Source organism: Alosa sapidissima, chromosome 2, assembly GCF_018492685.1.
Source record: "Alosa sapidissima isolate fAloSap1 chromosome 2, fAloSap1.pri, whole genome shotgun sequence".
NCBI classification, from domain to species: domain Eukaryota; kingdom Metazoa; phylum Chordata; class Actinopteri; order Clupeiformes; family Clupeidae; genus Alosa; species Alosa sapidissima.
In genome coordinates, this window is record NC_055958.1 from 11,704,933 (window position 1) to 11,725,382 (window position 20,450).

The following is a 20,450-nucleotide window of genomic DNA, read 5'->3' on the forward strand; positions in this document are numbered from 1 at the left end:
ATGTCCAGTCAGTCAGCTTTATTACATTATTATAACATGACAAACCTGCATAAAAGTACATTTAGTCGGTTTTACATTTATAACAGAGCCCAAAGAGATAAATCAACAAGAGACAACAAGACGTTAGGAGGAGTCATCAGATAACTCATTATTATAAAATGCCAAACCCACATTAAAAAGTACATTTTGTCAGTTTTACAGCTATAACGGAATCCAAAAAGATAAATCAACGAGAATAACTACATGTTTTAGCCCCCTTCATACCAACGAGCAGTGCTCCCTTGGAACAGTACAGTACTGAATGTGCAGCAGTCTTGCTGTTGAAGGCACACTGTCGACTCGTGTCTCCTGTTTGTGTGTTGTAGACTCCCGTCTCGAAAGTCTGCTAGCCAATGACTCACATCATGTCCAGCTGTTGAGGAGATTAAAGACTAGACATTAGGAGTCGGATCGGATAATTAATTATCATCATTACGCTGCGCCTGGCTGTGCTCCCAGATCAAAGTGCATCTCGTGTCCAGTCTTGTGTTTAGGTTTCACGGAAGACTAATAACGAGAGTTCACGCCGTGGGTCTGACCAGAGACAAGCTGTGCTCTGACCCCGGCGCCCTCACTGCAGCGCTCTATATTTGGTGCCCTTAACCTTGGAATACGGAGGAAGACTTTCAGCACTAATCAGAGGCTGGGCCAGAATCCCAAGAGAGCCTGGTTGTGTGTGTGTGTGTGTGTGTGTGTGTGTGTGGCTGTCAACGCTGTCCAGAAATCTCATCGCTTTTTGTTTGCTCTGGAATGGCTTTCCTTAGGGGGGCCCTGGAGGTCAGATGCAAGGTCAGCTCAGAATTCAAAGTTGAAGAGACTCTAATCCTTGAGCTAATTAATCAACACATCTCTCTTCTCCCCCTTCTGCTCATTTTAAAAACAGTATCAACGACAAAAAGTTCTACACAAGAAAGAAAACAATCCATTTCCAAAAAGACATTCCCATTCTAAAGAACTCCACTCAACTTCCTGAGAGGTTAGCCAGGGAACAGCCAAGCTTTTTTCTGAACTGATGGGGTCGTGCACAAACAAACCCGATATAGTCTACCAGAGCTAAGCTTTCAGAAGTGACCCCAGTCAATTATAAGAGTGTCCCTGACCTCTGAAATGGAATGGTCAAATGGGTCTTGACAAATGTGCTCTGCTATCAATATTGTATTGTGTCTGGATACTGTCTAATGATGTTTTGTGATGTTGAGTCACATGATAATATCATTATTGTAATGATTTCTTCATTGACTGGCTCATGTTTGAGTCAGTGCTGCCCAGTGATGTAGGGGGGTGGAGATGATGTGTGTTTGTGTGTGTGTGTGTGTGTGTGTGTGTGTGTAGGGTGGTGAGAGATGACGAAGGAAGGCACTCACCAGATCGTCCACGTCTCCCATGTCGTCCGCTGGAGGGGCCTCTACTTCCTCCTTCTTCTCCTCCATCAGTAGGAACTGAAGATAAGGGATTGGCATTGATCATTATCACTGTGTGTGTGTGTGTGTGTGTGTGAGGGTGTTACTAAAGGAGTTCTAAAAATCCCTTCCCAGTTTAGGTTGGAGTTTGGCGAAGAAAAAACCCAAATCTATTTCCTGTGTGTGTGTGTGTGTGTGTGTGTGTGTGTGTGTGTGTGTGTGCATGTGTCTGGCTGGTATGATGACGATCATTCTAGAGTAGTTCTAAGAATTCTATTTTCCAAAAACAAAAGACTCATGGAATCAGAATTGCATTATGAAAGTTCTGTCTGGAATCGATGGAACAGAACCAATCGATGCAGTGGTGACCTACAAGTCTAAATGTGCTACAGATTCGAGGAGTTCCAGGGAAGTAGCTCTTGGCCTTGTTCCTCAAGCAACTCAAGCCAGATGTCTGGATTGGGTAGAAGGAGAAACCCACGTCTGTTTGTCTGTGTGTGTGTGAGTTTGACCACATTCTAGTGTGTGCGTGCATGTGTGTGTGTGTGTGTGTGTGTGTGCATGTGTGCGTGTGTGTGTGTGTATGTGTGTGTGTGTGTGTATGTGTGTGTGTGTGTGTGTGTGAGTCAGCACTCCTGCACATAAGTAATATGAGAATGGAGACCACTGTTACATAACAGCCGAAAGAAAACAAAGAAACCCCGCCAGACCTGGTCAGCCTCCTGCTTGCTCACTGCGCTCCCGTCCACTTCATCTTTGCTGATCACCGTCAGCCGATCTGGACAAAAACAACACATACAGTATGTAGCACTCAAGACCACAGCCGACTCCACGCCAGAGCACAGCCACATCTGGCCCAAATCCCTCCAACAGTCTGGGGCAATATGGGCAGTAACAGCCTGACAACCAAACTCTATACTTACATGGAGGTTACACTGGGCATGTACTGTAAACGGAAGTATTCTGTTCACTAAGCGTATGCTAGCTTACACTAGTATGTGTGTGTACACTAGCTTACACTAGTATGTGTGTGTGTGTGTGTGTGTGTGTGTGTGTACACTACCCCTGGATGGGTAAAATGCAGAGGGCAAATTTCCCTACAGGACAAAAAAGTATAACTTCACTTAACTTTTACTCAATAGAGCTGGCTACACAAGACGCGAGAGCGGTGTGTACATTCGGAAAAAAATTTGACAACTTCAGTCAAATTATTTTTACGCTTAGTGAACGGAACGCGTCAGTTGCGTGCCTGGTGTAGTCCGTCTGTAAGACCGAACACTGAAACAGTACACTTACACTTACACACTGACAGCCTTGTTCTGTTAAACCACAGACTTTCATTTAAAAGCAATTTTCTGAATGCGTGCACTGAGTAGGACCTCTAGCTTCCTGTGGACAGACCCCTGTTCTAAAGCATTCTAAATGCTGAGCTGCAGGGATAGAGTGGAGAGGCTCCTGATCACTTTCTCAGACCAGCAGAAAGACAGACGGTGCCTTACTGTCCCTGTGTCCCACCTGAACAGACCAAATCCCAGAATTCCTGGAGGCCTCGGTCTGGAATACTTCTCTTCAGGGACTGCATGTAGCTGTTGAAGAGTTCAGCGTTCGCAGCCTGCCAAGAAACACAAGAACACAAGCACACACACACACAAACACACACAGACACACACACACACAAGTCTTGAGTTTCCCCCTTTCTCGCTTCTAACAAATACCGGCAGATCTTTGCCAGCGTGTGCTTTGTGCTTCTGAGTTCAAAATCTTTCTACAAAACATGAGCTGCTTTAATACTCTAAAATGAATCTTGCCACTTTGCCACCAAATGATTGCTTTCAAAGGGAACATTTACTTGTCTGTTCCATTAACTTGAACACATAAAAGCCACTGCTTCTGCTCCTTTAAGAGTGCTTCTTAACATGCCTTTCAGTAGTGGCTCCCTATTCGAGCTGTCAAATGCCCTGTTGTTACGGCACGGGGCCCTACCGCTAAACTCAGTCTAATATCTCCCTTTGCCAACAGAGGAATATGAGCTCCTCTATAGCTCCAGGAAGCCTGGATCCTTCACCCTTGTGACAATCAGATGTGGTTTTAACAGAATTCAGCCAGTGGTCAGGTTGGAGGATCGGACCTACGTTTGGGGATTTGACGAGGAACACTGGCAACGTAACTCTAAATACTTCATTCTCTCATCAGCTACCCTATGCCAAACTCTCAAGTCAAATACAAGAGGAGTTTTAAGCAGCAGGAGGACTATAGTACGACTGCTTATTCAGTGTTAGTCCTCATGCCTCTGTTCAGGCAATGCAGCTCAGGCTGTCTGGAGTCTGTGGTCCTACAGTGTCTGTGATGATGACGGCCTGGTCTAAATGGCATAAATACTGGTGCAATGGTGCCACAACCACCGTTTCATTCCTGGCTGTGAAGGAATGGCTGGAATGGTAGGAAATTGGTAGGTCACTGTGGCGACTGGTCTAACTGCTGATTTGTCAGAGGCTGGTTTCTGTGAGTCTCTGTGGTGACTGATCTAACTGCTCATTGGTCAGTGGCTGGTTCCTATAAGTCTCTATGATGACTTTGACAGCTGATTGGTCAACAGCAGGTCCCTGTAAATCTCAAAAACAACTAGTCGTACTAAAGACTGGTTGATCCATGTCATTTTCTGACAGCTGGTCCAAGTACTGGTCGGCGAGTCACTTGTCCCAGTAAGTCCTTGTACCACCTAACTGGTCTAACTACTGGTCAGTGAGTTACTAGTACCAGTTAGTCTTTGTACGGCTGACTGGTCTAACTACTGATCAGTAGTTACTGGTCGCTGTGTGCGCTCCCCTGGCGTGTCTGCCCATGGGCATTGGCTGACCTTGACGGACTGCTCCCTGAAGGCCAGGATGCAGGTGATGGCTTTCATGTAGTAGGGTGTGCCCTTGTTGCCCAGTAACTGCTCTATTCTGAGGATCAGCTGCTGGCAGACTGTAAAGAGGAGACAGCGCAGAAGAGAAGAAGAGGAAGAGGAAGAGGAAGAGAGGGTCACATGGGCTCAAGGAGACTACATACACAGGGTTACATACTCAAGTGTTACAAACAATCCTCACACATGATCAATAAACACACAAACATCACACAAACACACACACACACTCTCAATAGAGAATCAAATCAGTATGGATTTAGAAATCGGTTGATTAAAGTATTAATGTATAACACATCAAACATATGTAGGTACAGGAGTACACAAGTAATGTGTGTGCTGCTTGGGGACTGGACCTATGACTTTTTCACTGCTACTAACCTAAAACACTAGGCACACAGCAACAGGTATACAATCATACAAGAGGACTTCATTTGATTAATTGTAGCCTCTGTAATTAGCAAATTGCATCAGTTCAAATTGCAATTTCTATGAAACATCAATTAACTGTGCAGCCCTATCGCAATGAGATCATATGAAATGCATTCTCACCTTCCCCGAAGGAGAGGGTCTTCCGGCGAATAAGTGCACGGAAATCTTTAACAGGATCCACACTTCCCACCTGAAAAAGTAAAAATCTTATTTAGATTTTGCCTTTTTCACTATGACAATATACCTGTATAATATGTAAAACACATGACAATGTAATTATATACTGCATGTTACAACAAACACATATGTTATACATATGTTCTAACAAACATGTTTTTAGGGTGCATATGTGTTTACACGGTCATAAATCCCCTGACTTACAGATGTGATGTTTCCTTCCGAGATGTGCGCCAGATTGTACTCTTCCTCCTCATCCACTTTGGCCTTCTTAGCATCTGGTTCTTCCTTCCTGCAAAACAACAACCGATGCACAGAAAACAAAACAAAAACAAAATGACATTGAGGACATTATTAAACATACAAACTCTATGCACCCCCAGCTATTGCTCTGTATCAGGGATGAGCAACAGCCCACATTTAGAAGCTGCATCCAAAACATCAGCCATATGACCCTCATAAAGAATAAGGTCACAGGGTAAAACAAAGACCTTTTCACAGGCTGCTAGTTCCAGTCTTGCCGCCCAAGACAGTCTGAAGATGGAGACCAGGTGCGCATTCCTACAGTGGGCTCCCAGGGGGGCAGCCCTATTCCCACAGCCCACAACTCATTAGCCCGTTCCCCTAGAACCCACTTTCTTTCTGGCAGACCCGTTCCAGAGGCTTTCCAACAAGCCCCCACACCAGTTCCCCAAATGCTGATAATTTATGACTGAAAACCGACTCCTAGGCTACTTCCTGAAAAAGGTTACAAAATGGTTTCACTAAACCCTACGCACACACCCACCCCCACACCATTCCTCAGAAGCCACTCATGCGCCCTGAAATGGTGTTACGTTATATTAGGTGCTTAAGGTCTCAAGATCTCTAAGCAGATCTTATGGGGGTCTTAAAGCGACGTCACGCAACAGTTGAGTTTTGTTTTAATAGGCAACTAATTTTGGCCTCTTCAAACTCATTTTGACGGTATTATATGGTTATGTGAAGAACAGAAACACATCTGTCCTTCACGCTGGCTGTCTTAGTTTGTAGTTCTGTGGACATAACAGGACAGAACACACCACAAAAATGTTTTCACAGCATGAAATTGACACTGAAAAGAAACTATGTTAGTAAGATTATCAGCGACAATTAGGTTGTTGGTAGTGTTTCCAAATGCCTTTTAATTAGTTACACCCCCAGTTTTCTACCCAAACTTTAAACATAACCAATTAGCTAGTTAGCCTGCTAATTTTAGACCAAATCTTCTTAGGTATGAGCTACACCAGGCGCGTAACTGAAGCGTTCCGTTTGCGACGCATAAAATCCATTTTAAAAGACTGGCCTATTTTTTCCGAACGTACACGCCACTATCTCATCTGGTGTAGCTACTTCCATCGATTATAGTGGCAGCTAATTGTTCAGGGGTGTGATTGGCAAAGGTACAAAAAAAAACGAAAATATACGTAGCACGGAGTGACAAACCCCCTTCCCCCCCAAAATATGTTTGGGCCAAATACTAGGGGGGTCCGGGGGCATGCCCCCCCTGGAAGAAAATTTGGAAAAATAACCCTTAAATGATGACATCTGATGACTTTTATGGGAACTATTGATACATTGAGATACATATATTTCAAACATTATAGCATATTTAGCCTATAAGGCCTAAAGCAAACTACCGGTAATTTATAATAGAGCAAAGTAGCCTAGGCCTACACAAAAGTAAACAAAATATGGCTGAAATATATAGGCCATCATGATCATTTTGCCAACAGTGATGCAGAACCATGGATTTTTTCCATTTATAACATGTTTTATTTATAACTTAAACCAACATTGAGTTAAAATGTTGACTAAATTATTTACTATAGGCCTACAGTTCCAAAGAGAATCAAATTACATCGATTCCTCTCCTCCCAAAGTAACACTGTATGTCCTACACCTCTCCTCCTAAAATAAATAGTAGGCTGTGTTTTAAGCTACTGCACCAGGATTGTGTAGGCTAAGCAGCTACAACACTAGTTTTACAAGCGCACACACTAAATGGAGAGCTAGGGTTAAAATGCGGACTGCGCCTTTAAATTGGCGACTTTTTATCTATCAGCACAATGCTACAGTAGGCTATTTACACTAAATATTCAGCTCAATATTATGTGCAAGACCAATATTGACTAAGTATGCCAAGGCTTTGATCTCTTAGCACGGTCACCATAAGGTTACGTTTTCTCATGGTGAGATGGCATCCCGAAATATGTTTTAGACAAGGGGCGCAGAGTTCACGGATGTGAACGGCTGGACAAACGCGAAATGACAAGGTGTTCACTAAACAATGTAGTAGGCCTAAGGTAGACAGGCTTTGTGGTTAAAACTATAAAAACTTGTAAGGTTAGGCTAGTCTGTCACAGCTAACTTCAAACACAGCTTACACGCGCAGAAATTAAAATTCATTATCGGAAAATTCTGACAGCGAACCCGATGCAAAGCCAAAACGAGAAAAAAAAGAAGTTCATACATGATGTCTTTTTAAATCAATTTGTTGACCTTTACCGTTTCATGGCTTCTGCTGAGAAACTAGTTCACCACACACACTGAACTTGAATCAAGCATTCTTCAGAACGCAGCTGATCAACCCGTCTACTTTCACTTTCAATTAAATCAACTAGTAAACGGAATACACTACTTGCGGCGTGATATTCGGTAAGATGTGAAGCACAAAACCCGTCGTCATTGTCGGCGGCCTGTTATAGCCTACATAATGGCCTGTGATATACAGAATAGCCTACCTCTGACCGACAGGACCCCCCCCTTAAAAAAAAATCTCAGCGGATCTATACGAATTGCGTGGGTCTCATTTTCAAGGAGAAAAAAACGGAATTCCGTTTAAAAACGGAAGAATCACACCCCTGATTGTTGCAGCAGATGCTACGCGAACGGAATATTGCTAATTTTTTTTTTTTTTATTGCTAATAACCTTTTACGTAGTTAGCTACAAAGTTTTCAACTAAAACTTCTTAGTGCTGCTTCCAACACAGCCCCGGTTCTCTTCTCACGCGTTTCCAAACACGTCTGCGCTACAGCCCTGGTTCTCATTCATTACCAAACACGTCTGCGCTACAGCCCTGGTTCTCATTCATTACCAAACACGTCGGCGCTACAGCCCTGGTTCTCACCCGTTCTCTGTGCTACAGCCCTGGTTCTCACCCGTTCTCTGTGCTACAGCCCTGGTTCTCATTCGTTCTCTGCGCTACAGCCCTGGTTCTCACCCGTTCCCAAACACGTCTGCGCTAAAGCCCTGGTTCTCACCCGTTCTCTGCGCTACAGAACTCTGCGCTACAGCCCTGGTTCTCACCCGTTCTCTGCGCTACAGCCCTGGTTCTCACCCGTTCCCGAACACGTCTGCACTACAGCCCTGGTTCTCACCCGTTCCCGAACACGTCTGCGCTGGTCTTCTGCTCCTTCTTGCGCACCACCTCCTTCAGCGGGAACCTCCTCTTGACCTCCTGCAGAGGAGCGTGGCAGCGCGCCTCCAGGACCTGGGGTCGCTCCAGGGTCCTCTTCAGCCACGGCTCCATGGGGGGCAGGGGGGCCTTGGGGTCCACCCCCCGCTGGTGCAAACACTGAGGGCGAGGGAAAAGGGAGCATTTTCCATCAGTGTAAATACAGTCAGCTAATGAACTCAAACAAATGGGAATTTCATGCTAGTTAGATAGCTGTGTGATGTCTTCTTTATAGGAGAGTGGTAGCACCCGCCACACACACACACACAAACACACACAGAGACACACACACACAGACACACACACACACAGACCCGGCGGCAGACACAAATTCACGGACGGGCATTACACCTTTCCAGGGGGGGCACGGGAACTTAAATTGATCACGTTAGTTTAAGCTTACACAAAACATTCTAATATGAAAATGTAGATGTAAAATGGTGCAGCTCCTTTAAGAGAGCCCCTGCGCAGGGATGGAGAAAGCGAGAGGGGATATGTGTGTTAGAACTGAGATGCGTGTGGAAAAAGTAGACGTGCTGTTGAGACTGGAGCTAGTCATATTCAAAATAATGCAAAAATAAATCCGCAGATAAAACCAAAATCCTCGTTCATTTGCTAACCACTTTCAGATAGAGTGTTAGGGAGTTAGCCCCGAAGTTACGGATAACTTCGGCCCTGGAGTGGTAACAAGCTCCCTGTTCTCCGACTAGGTCAGAAGAAAAAAACAGTAAAGGTTAACGCTATCAAACAAACCCAGAAACTACTAGGCCTACTTCTACTAACTACGATATGAGATATAGCCTACCTGTGAGCCGATAAGCTATGTTTGTCATCGGATGACAGGGGTTAGTGCAGAAGTGAAGTAGACTGCGCCACGTAACCTCCTCTCCATTTAGGTGATGGGCTTACCTAATGTTCCTGATTGATTAGCTACGGAATAATACAGATTTTACAAGTTTTATTTGCTACTTGCTAGATTGACAAACGTATAATATAGGCCTACATTTAATAAGTGTTCAAAATCAATCTATGGGATTGGGGTTGGTTGGAGCAGCCAAGCTCGTCCAGGGCGGGCGGGCACAGATGACTTCCAGGACGGGCCTGGACCCCCAAAGCCCCCCCATGCCGCCGGGACTGCACACACACACACATTAGAAATATTAAAACACTGTAAAACTAAGTCTCACAGAGAATTTAATAGTGAAAGCAGCTGTGAAATGTTGGCTCTGGTCAGCAGGGTCTTTCCCTTGGCTTAAAACAGCCTCTTGGGGATTCTTGCTTCAATGGGGGCTCCTGACACTGGAGATCAGTTCATGATTTGTTGTGATCACCTGGAAGAGTCTCTGGAACTGTGGGTTGGGAATGTGGTTGACTTTGAACAGATCCTCCACCTCCCCGTCCTCAGTCTCCACCACCAGCATCATGGAGTCGATGAAGGAGTCCACCGCAGACAGCTGCTCCTCTGGGGGGCACACACACACACACACAGTCCAGGAGAGAGGGTGAGGGTGACAGAGGGAGACAGACACACAGAGAGATCAATCAGATTGAGAGAGCCAGCGAGAGAGAGAGAGAGAGAGAGAGAGAGAGAGAGAGAGACAGACGGACAGACAGACAAAATGAAAACAAGGACAGAGATAGTGAGTGTGAGAGTGAGTGTGAGAGAGACAGACAAAGAAGAACAGAGATAGCGAGAGAGATAAAGAGAGACAAAGGCACAGAGAGAAGGAGAGAGAGAGAGAGAGAAATAGAACAGGGGGAGACACAGAGCCCCAAGAGAGAGAGTTAGCCCAGTCAACAGAAACATTAAAGAGGCCTTGCTGTCCCAAGCTGGCCTGCAGAGCCACACTGCTAGCAGCATGGCCGTCCTTACACGACTAAACTGTCAGCTTCCACAGAATCATCCTTACACGACTAGTGTCAGCCTGCTCTCATCAGTGGTTGCTCAAGTGCTTAATTGACCGGTTAAAAGCAATTACGCCTCTCCACGGCGAACACTTGCTATGAGAGCGCTAAATTAGAACCAACTGGATAAAACCCTCCAAACAATCTGGGCAGCTCTCTCCCTCCTGGAAGCAGGCAGCCCCTGAGAGGTGGAACAAAAACAACAACAATGGCACTGCTGTGTTTACAGCACCAGAGAGCAGATGAATGGACCCCCCCCTCGCGGTGGGCGTTGGAGGTGGTGGTGGGGGGGGGGGTGGGGCAAAATCATACCCGTGGGTGCAAATTTCTTGTTGTTCTCCAACGACGCAAAGGAGAACTGCCTCAGATCCTCCATGTAGGGCAGCTGGACGTAGATGAGGCACTGACAGGAAAGCCACAACAAAACAAATCCAAAAGTAAACAGATAAGAAATACAGAAACAGTTTCATGGCACTTCCCATTGATCTTCTGTGGGAGAGGAGAAGAATAGAGGCCAGAACATTTTTGCCAGATGTGAAGATTAGGGCCACCCTCTCCACATGTTTGGGCATTTCATTCAGCATTTCATGCACATTTCATACACACACACACACACACACACACACACAGGCAGGCAGGCAGGCAGGCAGACACACACACACACACACACACACACACACACACAGGCAGGCACACATTCACTCACCTCATATTTTTCCTTGACGCAGGGGAAGGCAGCGCCCACCTGGGGGTTGCTACGGCGATCGTAGGCGTACCTGACGATGGCGACCATGTCCAGGCTGTCCAGTGCGCGGATCAGGGCGGACAGGGCCACGCCGGCGTGCTGGGAGGAGACACACAGGTGTCAGTCACCTGGTCAGCTGTGACACAAGTGGCTGAGGCATCCATATCACATTCGGGTCTATGTGCCCATGAGGCCCCGGGTTCGAATCCGTACCCGCGGCCATTTCCCAATCTCTCTCCCTATCTCTCTCTACCATTCTTCACTGTCCTGTCTGAATAAAGGCAAAAAGCCCAAAAATATACTTCTAAAAGGTACAGGGTGTTTAAAGTTTAAAAGGTACAGTCTGTAATTCTGGTGAAAGGATGTTGATATTTGAGTTCAACAGCCAATCAAATTCCAGCCATCGCTCAGTGCTCCAGAAGCTATATTGATGGGAGTGTATGGCCTCTGAGCCACTTTGCTTCCCTCGTATAGAGCCAGTCGGTGCACATTACATTCCCTCAGAGATGACGGAGGGTTTAAATGCAGGGGCATACTGCTGCCACTGACAAGGTGACACTTGGCTGAAGCCTCAGCCATAACACTGGCATCACAGGGTCATAAATATGTCATTGCGGATGTCCTCCGCGTCACACTGTGACAAAGGCTGTCCAGGGGCATCAACTCCAGCGCGCCGAGATGGCACATGATGGTGTCAGTCACCTTAACACCGGCTTGCAGTCAACAGACATGATCACTCACAGATGATGGGTGTAGGGCTGCAGCTATCGATTCTTTTTGTAATCGATTAATCTAGCACTTTATCGATCGATTAATCGGATCATTTTTATTTTTAGGTATTTATTCTAACTCCAACATTTGGCTCCAAAACTAAGCCCTTTTATTGCCATATACCCATTTAGTGCCAGTAAGTGCCAGTGCCAACAATATAATAATGTTCAAAATGCTCTCTGTAAAATTGCAGCCTCTTGTGCATGACTTAGCTGGGCGAACAAAGCTGTCCATACTATGTTGTGAAGTGCTGGGAGGGAGAAGAGGGAAAGCAATTTAATGTATTAATATGCACAACAAGTTTCATGCTGTAATCTAGACCTGACATCAAAGTAAATATCTGTTTTATGTAGATTTCTACACCTGCAGCATTTACCATTAGGCTACTAACAAATCATTTTACCATTAGGCTACTAAAAAATAGTTTCTGGGGTGAGCCTATTTGCTATGGTAACCTAGCAACCTGTGTGTTTGTGTGCGCACGCGTGCGGTGCGTGAGGGAAGATGAGGGTGCATGCATGTGTGTATAAGAAGGGGTTCTTTTTTAGGCATACTGTCTTACAATTGAACGTGAAAAAGTTTAGGCTGTCACGGTTCAGACAGACGACCAGAGGACCACAATTGCGTCACACCAGAAAGTTTATTAAACTTAAGGGAAAAGGGAAGTAGGGAGTGAGTGAAGGCTCCAGGGGTTACTGGGAATAACAGGGATACAGGGGTTCCGTCCAATGTGCTGTGTCTGTGTCCCACCCAGTGGCAGCGATGCGTCCTATGACGCCGGTGGTGGGTGGTCCGGAAGTCCTGGGGGGGGAACACAGACACAACAGGGCGGATGAAACAAGGCAGAAGTACAGTTCAAGGGAAATCCAAATTCGTAGTAGCAAGGCAGAAAGCAGGTCTGGTTTTCTGGGGCAGAAGAGTATCCAAGATTCAGGCAGGTCCGGGGTCACAAAACAAGAGTGAGCCAGAAGCGCGAGCAAACAGGTTCCGGGTGTGAGCTTTGCAGACGATCTGACAAAGGAGAGCTGAAAGACAGGGCTTTAAATACTGGGAGAGGTTAGTGGGTAATGCAGCGCAGCTGGCAGAGTAATTAGAGCAGAGCAGAGCAGGGACAGGTGGAGCTAGTTAGGCTGAGTAGAGAGAGTGGTGAGCAGAGTGGAAGATAATGGAAACCAATTAAGGTGGTAACCCGGTGGAGTGAGAGGGCTCATGACAGAACCCCCCCCCCAAGGGACGGCCCCAGAAGTCCCAAGAGCAACACCACGCCGGGCGGGAGGAGGGGAGCCGGAGGAGGGCTAGAACTCCTCCGAACGGTCCGAGTGAACGTCCTCATCCTCGGAGGAAGCCGGAGGGTCGTGGTCGGGAGATGGGACAGGTCCCGAGACAGGGTCAGGCACAGGACAGGAAGCCGAGCGGGCAGGACGGTCAGGGACCCCTCTGGGGCGGCCCCTACGGATTGCAGGTTGATCAGGATGCCGTTGGTGGAAGGCGGTGATGAGAGTCCGATCCACAATCCGACTAGCCGGGACCCAGGTCCTTTCCTCAGGTCCATAGCCCTCCCAGTCAATGAGGTACTGGAGACCCCTACCCCTCCGTCTGGACCGAAGCAGGCGGCGGACGGTGTAAACCAGACCACCATCGACGAGCCGTGGAGGAGGAGGAGAAGGCGCAGCAGGGACCAGCGGACTCTCATGAATGGGCTTAATCTTAGACACATGGAAAGTGGGGTGCACCCTCATGGAATTAGGCAGTTGGAGCCGGACAGCAGTTGGGCTAATCACTCTTACAATAGGGAATGGGCCAAGGAACCGAGGTGCCAGCTTTTGCGACTCCACCCTGAGTGGCAGGTTCTTCGATGACAACCACACCCTTTGACCAACATGGTAGGTGGGAGCAGGAATTCTCCGACGGTTGGCCCCGGTAGTGTAGCTGGCAACGGATCTGAGGAGTGTGGCTCGGGCTTGTGACCAGGTGCGGCGACATCGACGGGCAAAAGCAAGTGCAGATGTGCAAGTAACCTCCCCTTCCTGGCTGGCAAATAGAGGAGGCTGGTATCCATAAACACATTGGAAGGGGGACATACCGATGGCAGAGCAGGTCAGAGAATTGTGTGCGTACTCCACCCATGTCAATTGCTGCGACCAGGAGTGGGGGTTGCGTGAGGTCATGCATCGCAGTGCCTTCTCGAGCTCCTGATTTGCCCGCTCTGACTGCCCATTGGATTGGGGATGGAATCCGGAAGTCAGACTGACTGTGGCTCCCAGCAGGTGACAGAACTCCTTCCAAAAGGCGGAGGAGAATTGTGGGCCACGGTCAGAAACTACATCCCTTGGCAGTCCGTGGATCCGGAAGACGTGTTCCAGGACCACCTGGGCGGTCTCCTTGGCGGTTGGGAGCTTGGGGAGGGGAACGAAGTGTGCCATCTTGCTGAATCGGTCAACTATGGTCAGAATGACGGTCATGCCACTTGAAGGGGGCAGCCCCGTGACAAAGTCAAGGGCGATGTGAGACCAGGGACGTCTGGGCACAGGCAGGGGCTGCAGCAATCCGGCTGGGGGCTGGCAGGACGACTTGTGTTGGTTGCAGATGGGGCAGGCTTGGACGAATTCCCGTACATCCCTTCTCAGAGAGGGCCACCAGAACCTCTGGGCGAGCAGGTTGTAAGTGCGGGTGGAGCCAGGGTGACAAGCTAGGCGGGAGTCATGTCCCCACTGAATGACCTGGGACCTCAGGTTTTCGGGGACAAACAGGCGGTCAGCTGGGCAAGCGCTGGGACCTGGCTGGTTACGGAGAGCTTCCAGCACCTGTTCCTCAACAGCCCAGGTCAGAGCTGCTACGATGCAGGGACTTGGCAGAATCGACACAGGATCCTTGGAGGGGGTGTCATCCTTCTGGAATTGACGGGAGAGGGCGTCTGGCTTGGTGTTGCGTGATCCAGGCCGGTATGACAGAGTGAAATTAAACCTGGTGAAGAACAGGGCCCAGCGGGACTGCCTGGAGTTCAACCGTTTGGCCGTGCGGATGTACTCCAAGTTCTTATGATCGGTCCAAACGAGAAATGGAATGGTGGACCCCTCCAGCCAGTGACGCCACTCCTCCAAGGCAAGCTTCACAGCCAGCAGCTCTCGGTTCCCTATGTCGTAATTGCACTCAGAGGGGGACAACCGACGTGAGAAAAAGGCACAGGGATGTAGCTTCCTATCCTCCGCAGCCCACTGAGAAATCACAGCACCAACTCCCACATCCGAGGCGTCCACCTCCACAATGAATTGCCGGTCCACATCAGGCATCTGGAGGATGGGAGCGGAGGTGAACCTTACCTTGAGGGTACTGAAGGCTTTGTCGGCTGCTGGGGTCCAGGTGAAGGGTTGCTTGGTGCTGGTTAGAGCAGTGAGAGGGGCAGCAATGGTACTGTAGTTCCGGATAAACTTTCTATAGAAGTTAGCAAACCCCAGAAACTGTTGCAGCTTCTTTCTGTTCTCCGGAACTGGCCATGAAGTGACTGCTGATATTTTGGCAGGATCCATTTGGATACTTCCCTCTGCCACTATGTACCCCAGGAAGGCCACTGTCTTGACGTGAAACTCACATTTCTCTGCCTTGGCGTAGAGGGAATTCTCCAGGAGACGATGAAGGACTTGCTGGACATGGCGGGTGTGTTCAGACAGGTTTCTGGAGTAGATTAAGATGTCATCCAGGTAAACGAAGACAAACTTGTTTAACATGTCCCGCAGCACATCATTCACTAGAGCCTGGAACACAGCAGGAGCATTGGTGAGGCCAAAAGGCATAACCAGATACTCGTAGTGGCCTGTTGGTGTATTGAATGCGGTTTTCCATTCATCTCCCTCCCGGATCCGCACTAGGTGGTAAGCGTTTCTGAGATCCAACTTGGTAAAAACAGTGGCTCCCTGGAGCAACTCAAAGGCAGAGGTGAGCAGAGGCAGAGGGTAACGGTTTTTCACTGTGATGTCGTTGAGTCCCCTGTAGTCGATGCAGGGGCGAAGAGATCCGTCCTTCTTCCCCACAAAGAAGAAGCCAGCACCAGCAGGAGATGAAGATGGACGGATTAATCCTGCGGACAGAGAGTCGTTGATGTAGTCCTCCATGGACTTTCTTTCAGGAGCAGACAACGAATAAAGACGGCCCTTTGGAGGGGCTGTTCCAGGGAGGAGGTCGATGGCACAGTCGTACGGTCGGTGAGGGGGCAGAGATGTGGCTCTTGCTTTGTTAAACACTTCTCTGAGACCATGGTAGCATTCTGGGACATTGGAGAGGTCAGGAGCGGAGTTAGTGGGTACTGGCCGAGGGGGTAGTGCGGCAGCAAGCAGGCAGGTTCGGTGGCAGTCCTCCCCCCACTCCCTGATCACCCCGGTCACCCAGTCGAGCTGAGGGTTGTGCCGGCGGAGCCATGGGTAACCCAGGATGAGGGGTTGGCCTGGAGAGGGGAGCAGGTGAAACTGGATAGTTTCTTGATGGTTTCCGGACAGACCCATCGAGACCGGGGCTGTGACATGAGTGACCGATCCGAGTAAGTGTCCGTCCAGTGCCCGGGCAGGAATAGGAGGTGTCAAACGGTGGTTCTCCAGTCCCAGTTGGCGTGCCAGTTTGATGTCCATTATGTTGGCTTCGGCGCCAGAATCCACCAGAGCAGCCAGGGTGTGAGTTGAGTCAGAGAGGCGGAGGTGAACTTGCAGCAGGGGTTTGCGGTCGGAGGACTGGATGGTCATTGAGCTCAACCGGACTCCCCCTATGCCCGGTGAGCTTCGGCTTTTAAAAGGGCAGGTTACCACACGATGTCCATCACCTCCACAATAGAGGCAGAGGTTTGAGGTGAAGCGGCGCTGGCGCTCTGCAGGAGTGAGAGAGGCTCGCCCAATCTCCATGGGCTCAGACTGGTCAAGCTGACTTGGGTGAGTGGCAGTAGATGACAGGAGCCCCGTCGGATCTCTCCGAATGCCGGTAGTTGGTGGACCTTGGCGCCCCCTCTCACGACGACGGGTCTGTATCCTTCTGTCGATCCGGACAGTCAGTGCGATGGCTTCATCAAGAGTGGAAGGCAGTTCATGGGAGACCAACTCGTCCTTGATATAGTCGGCCAAGCTATGGAAGAACGCGTCCACCAACGATGGTGTGTTCCAAGAACTTCGTCTTGCCAGGGTTCGGAAGTCGATGGAATGGTCTGCGACTGTACGTCTGCCTTGTCGAATACTGAACAGTTCACGAGACGCCTCTGCGGTTGGTGAATCCAGGTCAAACACCTTCAGCATCTCCTCACCAAACAGGTTGAAGGTTGCACATGCGGGGGTTTGACGTTCGAACTCTGCTGTTCCCCAGAGTCGAGCTCGGCCCGTCAGGTGAGTGATGGCATACCCAACTTTAGCCCCTTCCGTGGCGAAGGTCCTTGGCTGCAAGGAGAACTGAAGTCGGCAGCTAGTCAGGAATGGCCGGACCTGGGTTGAATCGCCGTTGAACCGCTCGGGGTCTCCAATCTTGGGTTCCGGAGCAGCGGCTGCAATGACCGGGGCAGGTAACTCAGGGGCAGGGCTGGTGGGCAGACTGCCTGGAACTGGGCCGGTGGGCGGAGTGGCTGGGGTAAGGTTGGGGAGGAGTTGGATGATCATGGCGAGTTGCTGCTGGTGCTGCTGGAACTGCTGATGCTGTTGGTGGCCGACCTGAAGCAGGGAGGTGATGTCGCCGCTCATGCGGGCTAGCCCTCTCTCAGTGTGTTCCAGGCGTTGCATGGCGGTGGGTTGCTCAGGTTCGTCGGTTTCCATGTCGGAGGAAGTGTGCGCTGAGTCCATGATGGTCAGATCGTACTGTCACGGTTCAGACAGACGACCAGAGGACCACAATTGCGTCACACCAGAAAGTTTATTAAACTTAAGGGAAAAGGGAAGTAGGGAGTGAGTGAAGGCTCCAGGGGTTACTGGGAATAACAGGGATACAGGGGTTCCGTCCAATGTGCTGTGTCTGTGTCCCACCCAGTGGCAGCGATGCGTCCTATGACGCCGGTGGTGGGTGGTCCGGAAGTCCTGGGGGGGGAACACAGACACAACAGGGCGGATGAAACAAGGCAGAAGTACAGTTCAAGGGAAATCCAAATTCGTAGTAGCAAGGCAGAAAGCAGGTCTGGTTTTCTGGGGCAGAAGAGTATCCAAGATTCAGGCAGGTCCGGGGTCACAAAACAAGAGTGAGCCAGAAGCGCGAGCAAACAGGTTCCGGGTGTGAGCTTTGCAGACGATCTGACAAAGGAGAGCTGAAAGACAGGGCTTTAAATACTGGGAGAGGTTAGTGGGTAATGCAGCGCAGCTGGCAGAGTAATTAGAGCAGAGCAGAGCAGGGACAGGTGGAGCTAGTTAGGCTGAGTAGAGAGAGTGGTGAGCAGAGTGGAAGATAATGGAAACCAATTAAGGTGGTAACCCGGTGGAGTGAGAGGGCTCATGACATAGGCCTACTACTTAAAAACATCAAAGCTAAACATTATATCACGACATCGCTACAAATACAGTATGTGATTAAAATCAGCCAACATCAATGTAGGTTATAGGCTACGTAGATAGATGATAGATGGGCTAGATAGATTGATAGATAGCCTACTTTATTGACGCTTGATGAAACAGCATGGAGTGGATGTTTTCGGTTCATATGCTTGTTCTTTTCCTTTTTGAGTATGTAATGATCCCAAAACTTTACTTAAAAAATTTAGACATTCTCTGCCATTTATGGCCATATTCTTGACTCCGCCATCGCGCCAGCTAAATTCAGAATGTATCACGAATCACACGCTAGTGGTGTGCTTCCTGAACAACGGTCCGTGTGGAACAATCAGATCCCTGCGCGTATAGTGCGCGTCATAGGAATTTATTTTAATTTAATTTTGCCTCGAGTAATTTTTGTAATCAAGTTATTCAAGTAACTTGATGAATCGTTTCAGCCCTAGATGGGTGTGTGTGTGTCTGTGGGTGTGTGTGGGTGTGTGTGTGTCTGTGTGTGTGTGTGTGTGTGTGTGTGTGTGTGTGTGTGTGTGTGTGTGTGTGTGTGTGCGCGCGTGTCTGTGTGCGTATGTGTGTTACGCACATACAAGGGCATCACTTGGGACCTATAATGCTATAAAATTACTATCAAAATGTCATAAACACAGAATTGCTCAAGCCAAGTGTCATTAAAGGGGGGCAATACAACTGATCCACTATCACAGTGTGAGGACGACAGTGTGTGTGGGGGGGGTGGGGGTGGCATTCATCATCAAATGGGTGCACGGAGCTGACCCACCAATGGTCCACTTCTGATACTGCTCACAGCATTAAATTGGCTAATAGATTTGGCTATTTTAAAATGGTTATTTAGACTTGGCTATTTTATAATGGTTATTTAGACTTGGCTATTTTATAATGGTTATTTAGACTTGGCTAGTTCATAATGGTTGTTTAGATTTGGCTATAGTATAATGGTTGTTTAGATTTAGCTATTTTACAATGGTGGCTTAGACTTGGCTATTTTATAATGGTTGCTTTGTTCTTAAATCAGATTTTAATTCAACTTTGCACTTCCCCGCCCATTTTAATTGGGGCCTGAGGTGTTCTTACATAAGCCCCTTTAATTCGAGTTTTTCAACGTGGGCAAGTTTTTCCATGAAGTAAACAGGAAAGTTCTGGAAGGTTCTTTTTCATTGATTTGTGTACTCACCTCATCATCCTTGGGGGCGAACACTTTGATGGCCTGACTGCCCATGAAATGATGGCGATTAATCTGCACAAAGAGGGATGCCAATACGAGTCAGTACAAATGAGATTCTTTCAAACAGAGGACAAACAGGGAAAAACAGGCACAGGGAGGAACAGGCAAACGGTCATCATGACAAAAACTCTCTACAGAGGGCCCACACATCACACGGCAGAGTCCAACTCATTAAAATGGCCTGTCCTGTTAAGTCAATGCTCTTTTTATAAACCCAAATTCAGCCGTCTAACAACTGTGAAAACATTATTTTCTCCTATTTCTGACTAATAAAGACTTTTTAAATATTGGGGAGCAATCAATGCGATCAATTTTGATTTTGATTCAAAATTGCCATCTACCACTGCAAATCATACATACATACATATCTACATACATCACACAAAAATATAATACCTTAGCACACCTGAAATTACACGAGAGGAAGAATCACAGTCAACCTCAGAGCTGAACTGATTACACTACTGATATCCATAAAGAATGAATTTCTGCTAGATTAGACTCTCCAGAGGCTGCTGTGTAAGGAAGAGCTCCACCTAGTGGCCGACACTCACCATACTCTGTTTGGTGAAGCCCAGAACAGCAAAACACTTTCCGTCTGACTTGTACTTCATCTGTTCCTGATCCACCTTGGAGAAAGGAACAATGTCGCTGCCATATCGGAACCCTGATGGGTGGGGGGTGGCCGTGGGGGGTGGCCGTGGGGGGTAATAACAAAAAGGAACAACAAATCGTAAACTTCTGTCCCTCCCACTGACAGTTTGAAAACAGTGGGGAGAAACACTTCACCATAAGTCCACATAGCCCTGGGGCCAGACCACACCACTAGGCAGTGGTCCACCATGTGCTTCTCTGCTGGG

At 48.2% G+C, this 20,450-nt stretch overlaps 1 protein-coding gene across 2 annotated transcripts in view; it reads right to left on the minus strand.

Moving 5' to 3' along the window:
* Nucleotides 1–3: 3 nt before the first annotated feature.
* Nucleotides 4–20,450, minus strand: part of xrcc5 (X-ray repair complementing defective repair in Chinese hamster cells 5) — a 33,925-nt gene continuing 13,478 nt past the window's right edge. For both annotated transcript variants that reach the window (XM_042070073.1, XM_042070080.1), the window contains 13 exons: nt 20,145–20,257; nt 19,540–19,602; nt 11,041–11,178; nt 10,647–10,737; nt 9,761–9,891; nt 8,353–8,549; nt 5,158–5,245; nt 4,897–4,966; nt 4,297–4,406; nt 2,955–3,051; nt 2,150–2,217; nt 1,404–1,478; nt 4–412 (listed from right to left, as the gene is read on the minus strand). In XM_042070073.1, the coding sequence (XP_041926007.1) occupies nt 398–412; nt 1,404–1,478; nt 2,150–2,217; nt 2,955–3,051; nt 4,297–4,406; nt 4,897–4,966; nt 5,158–5,245; nt 8,353–8,549; nt 9,761–9,891; nt 10,647–10,737; nt 11,041–11,178; nt 19,540–19,602; nt 20,145–20,257 (1,256 nt within the window). In that variant the 3' untranslated portion in view covers nt 4–397. The remainder of the gene's footprint in view (nt 413–1,403; nt 1,479–2,149; nt 2,218–2,954; nt 3,052–4,296; nt 4,407–4,896; nt 4,967–5,157; nt 5,246–8,352; nt 8,550–9,760; nt 9,892–10,646; nt 10,738–11,040; nt 11,179–19,539; nt 19,603–20,144; nt 20,258–20,450) is intronic.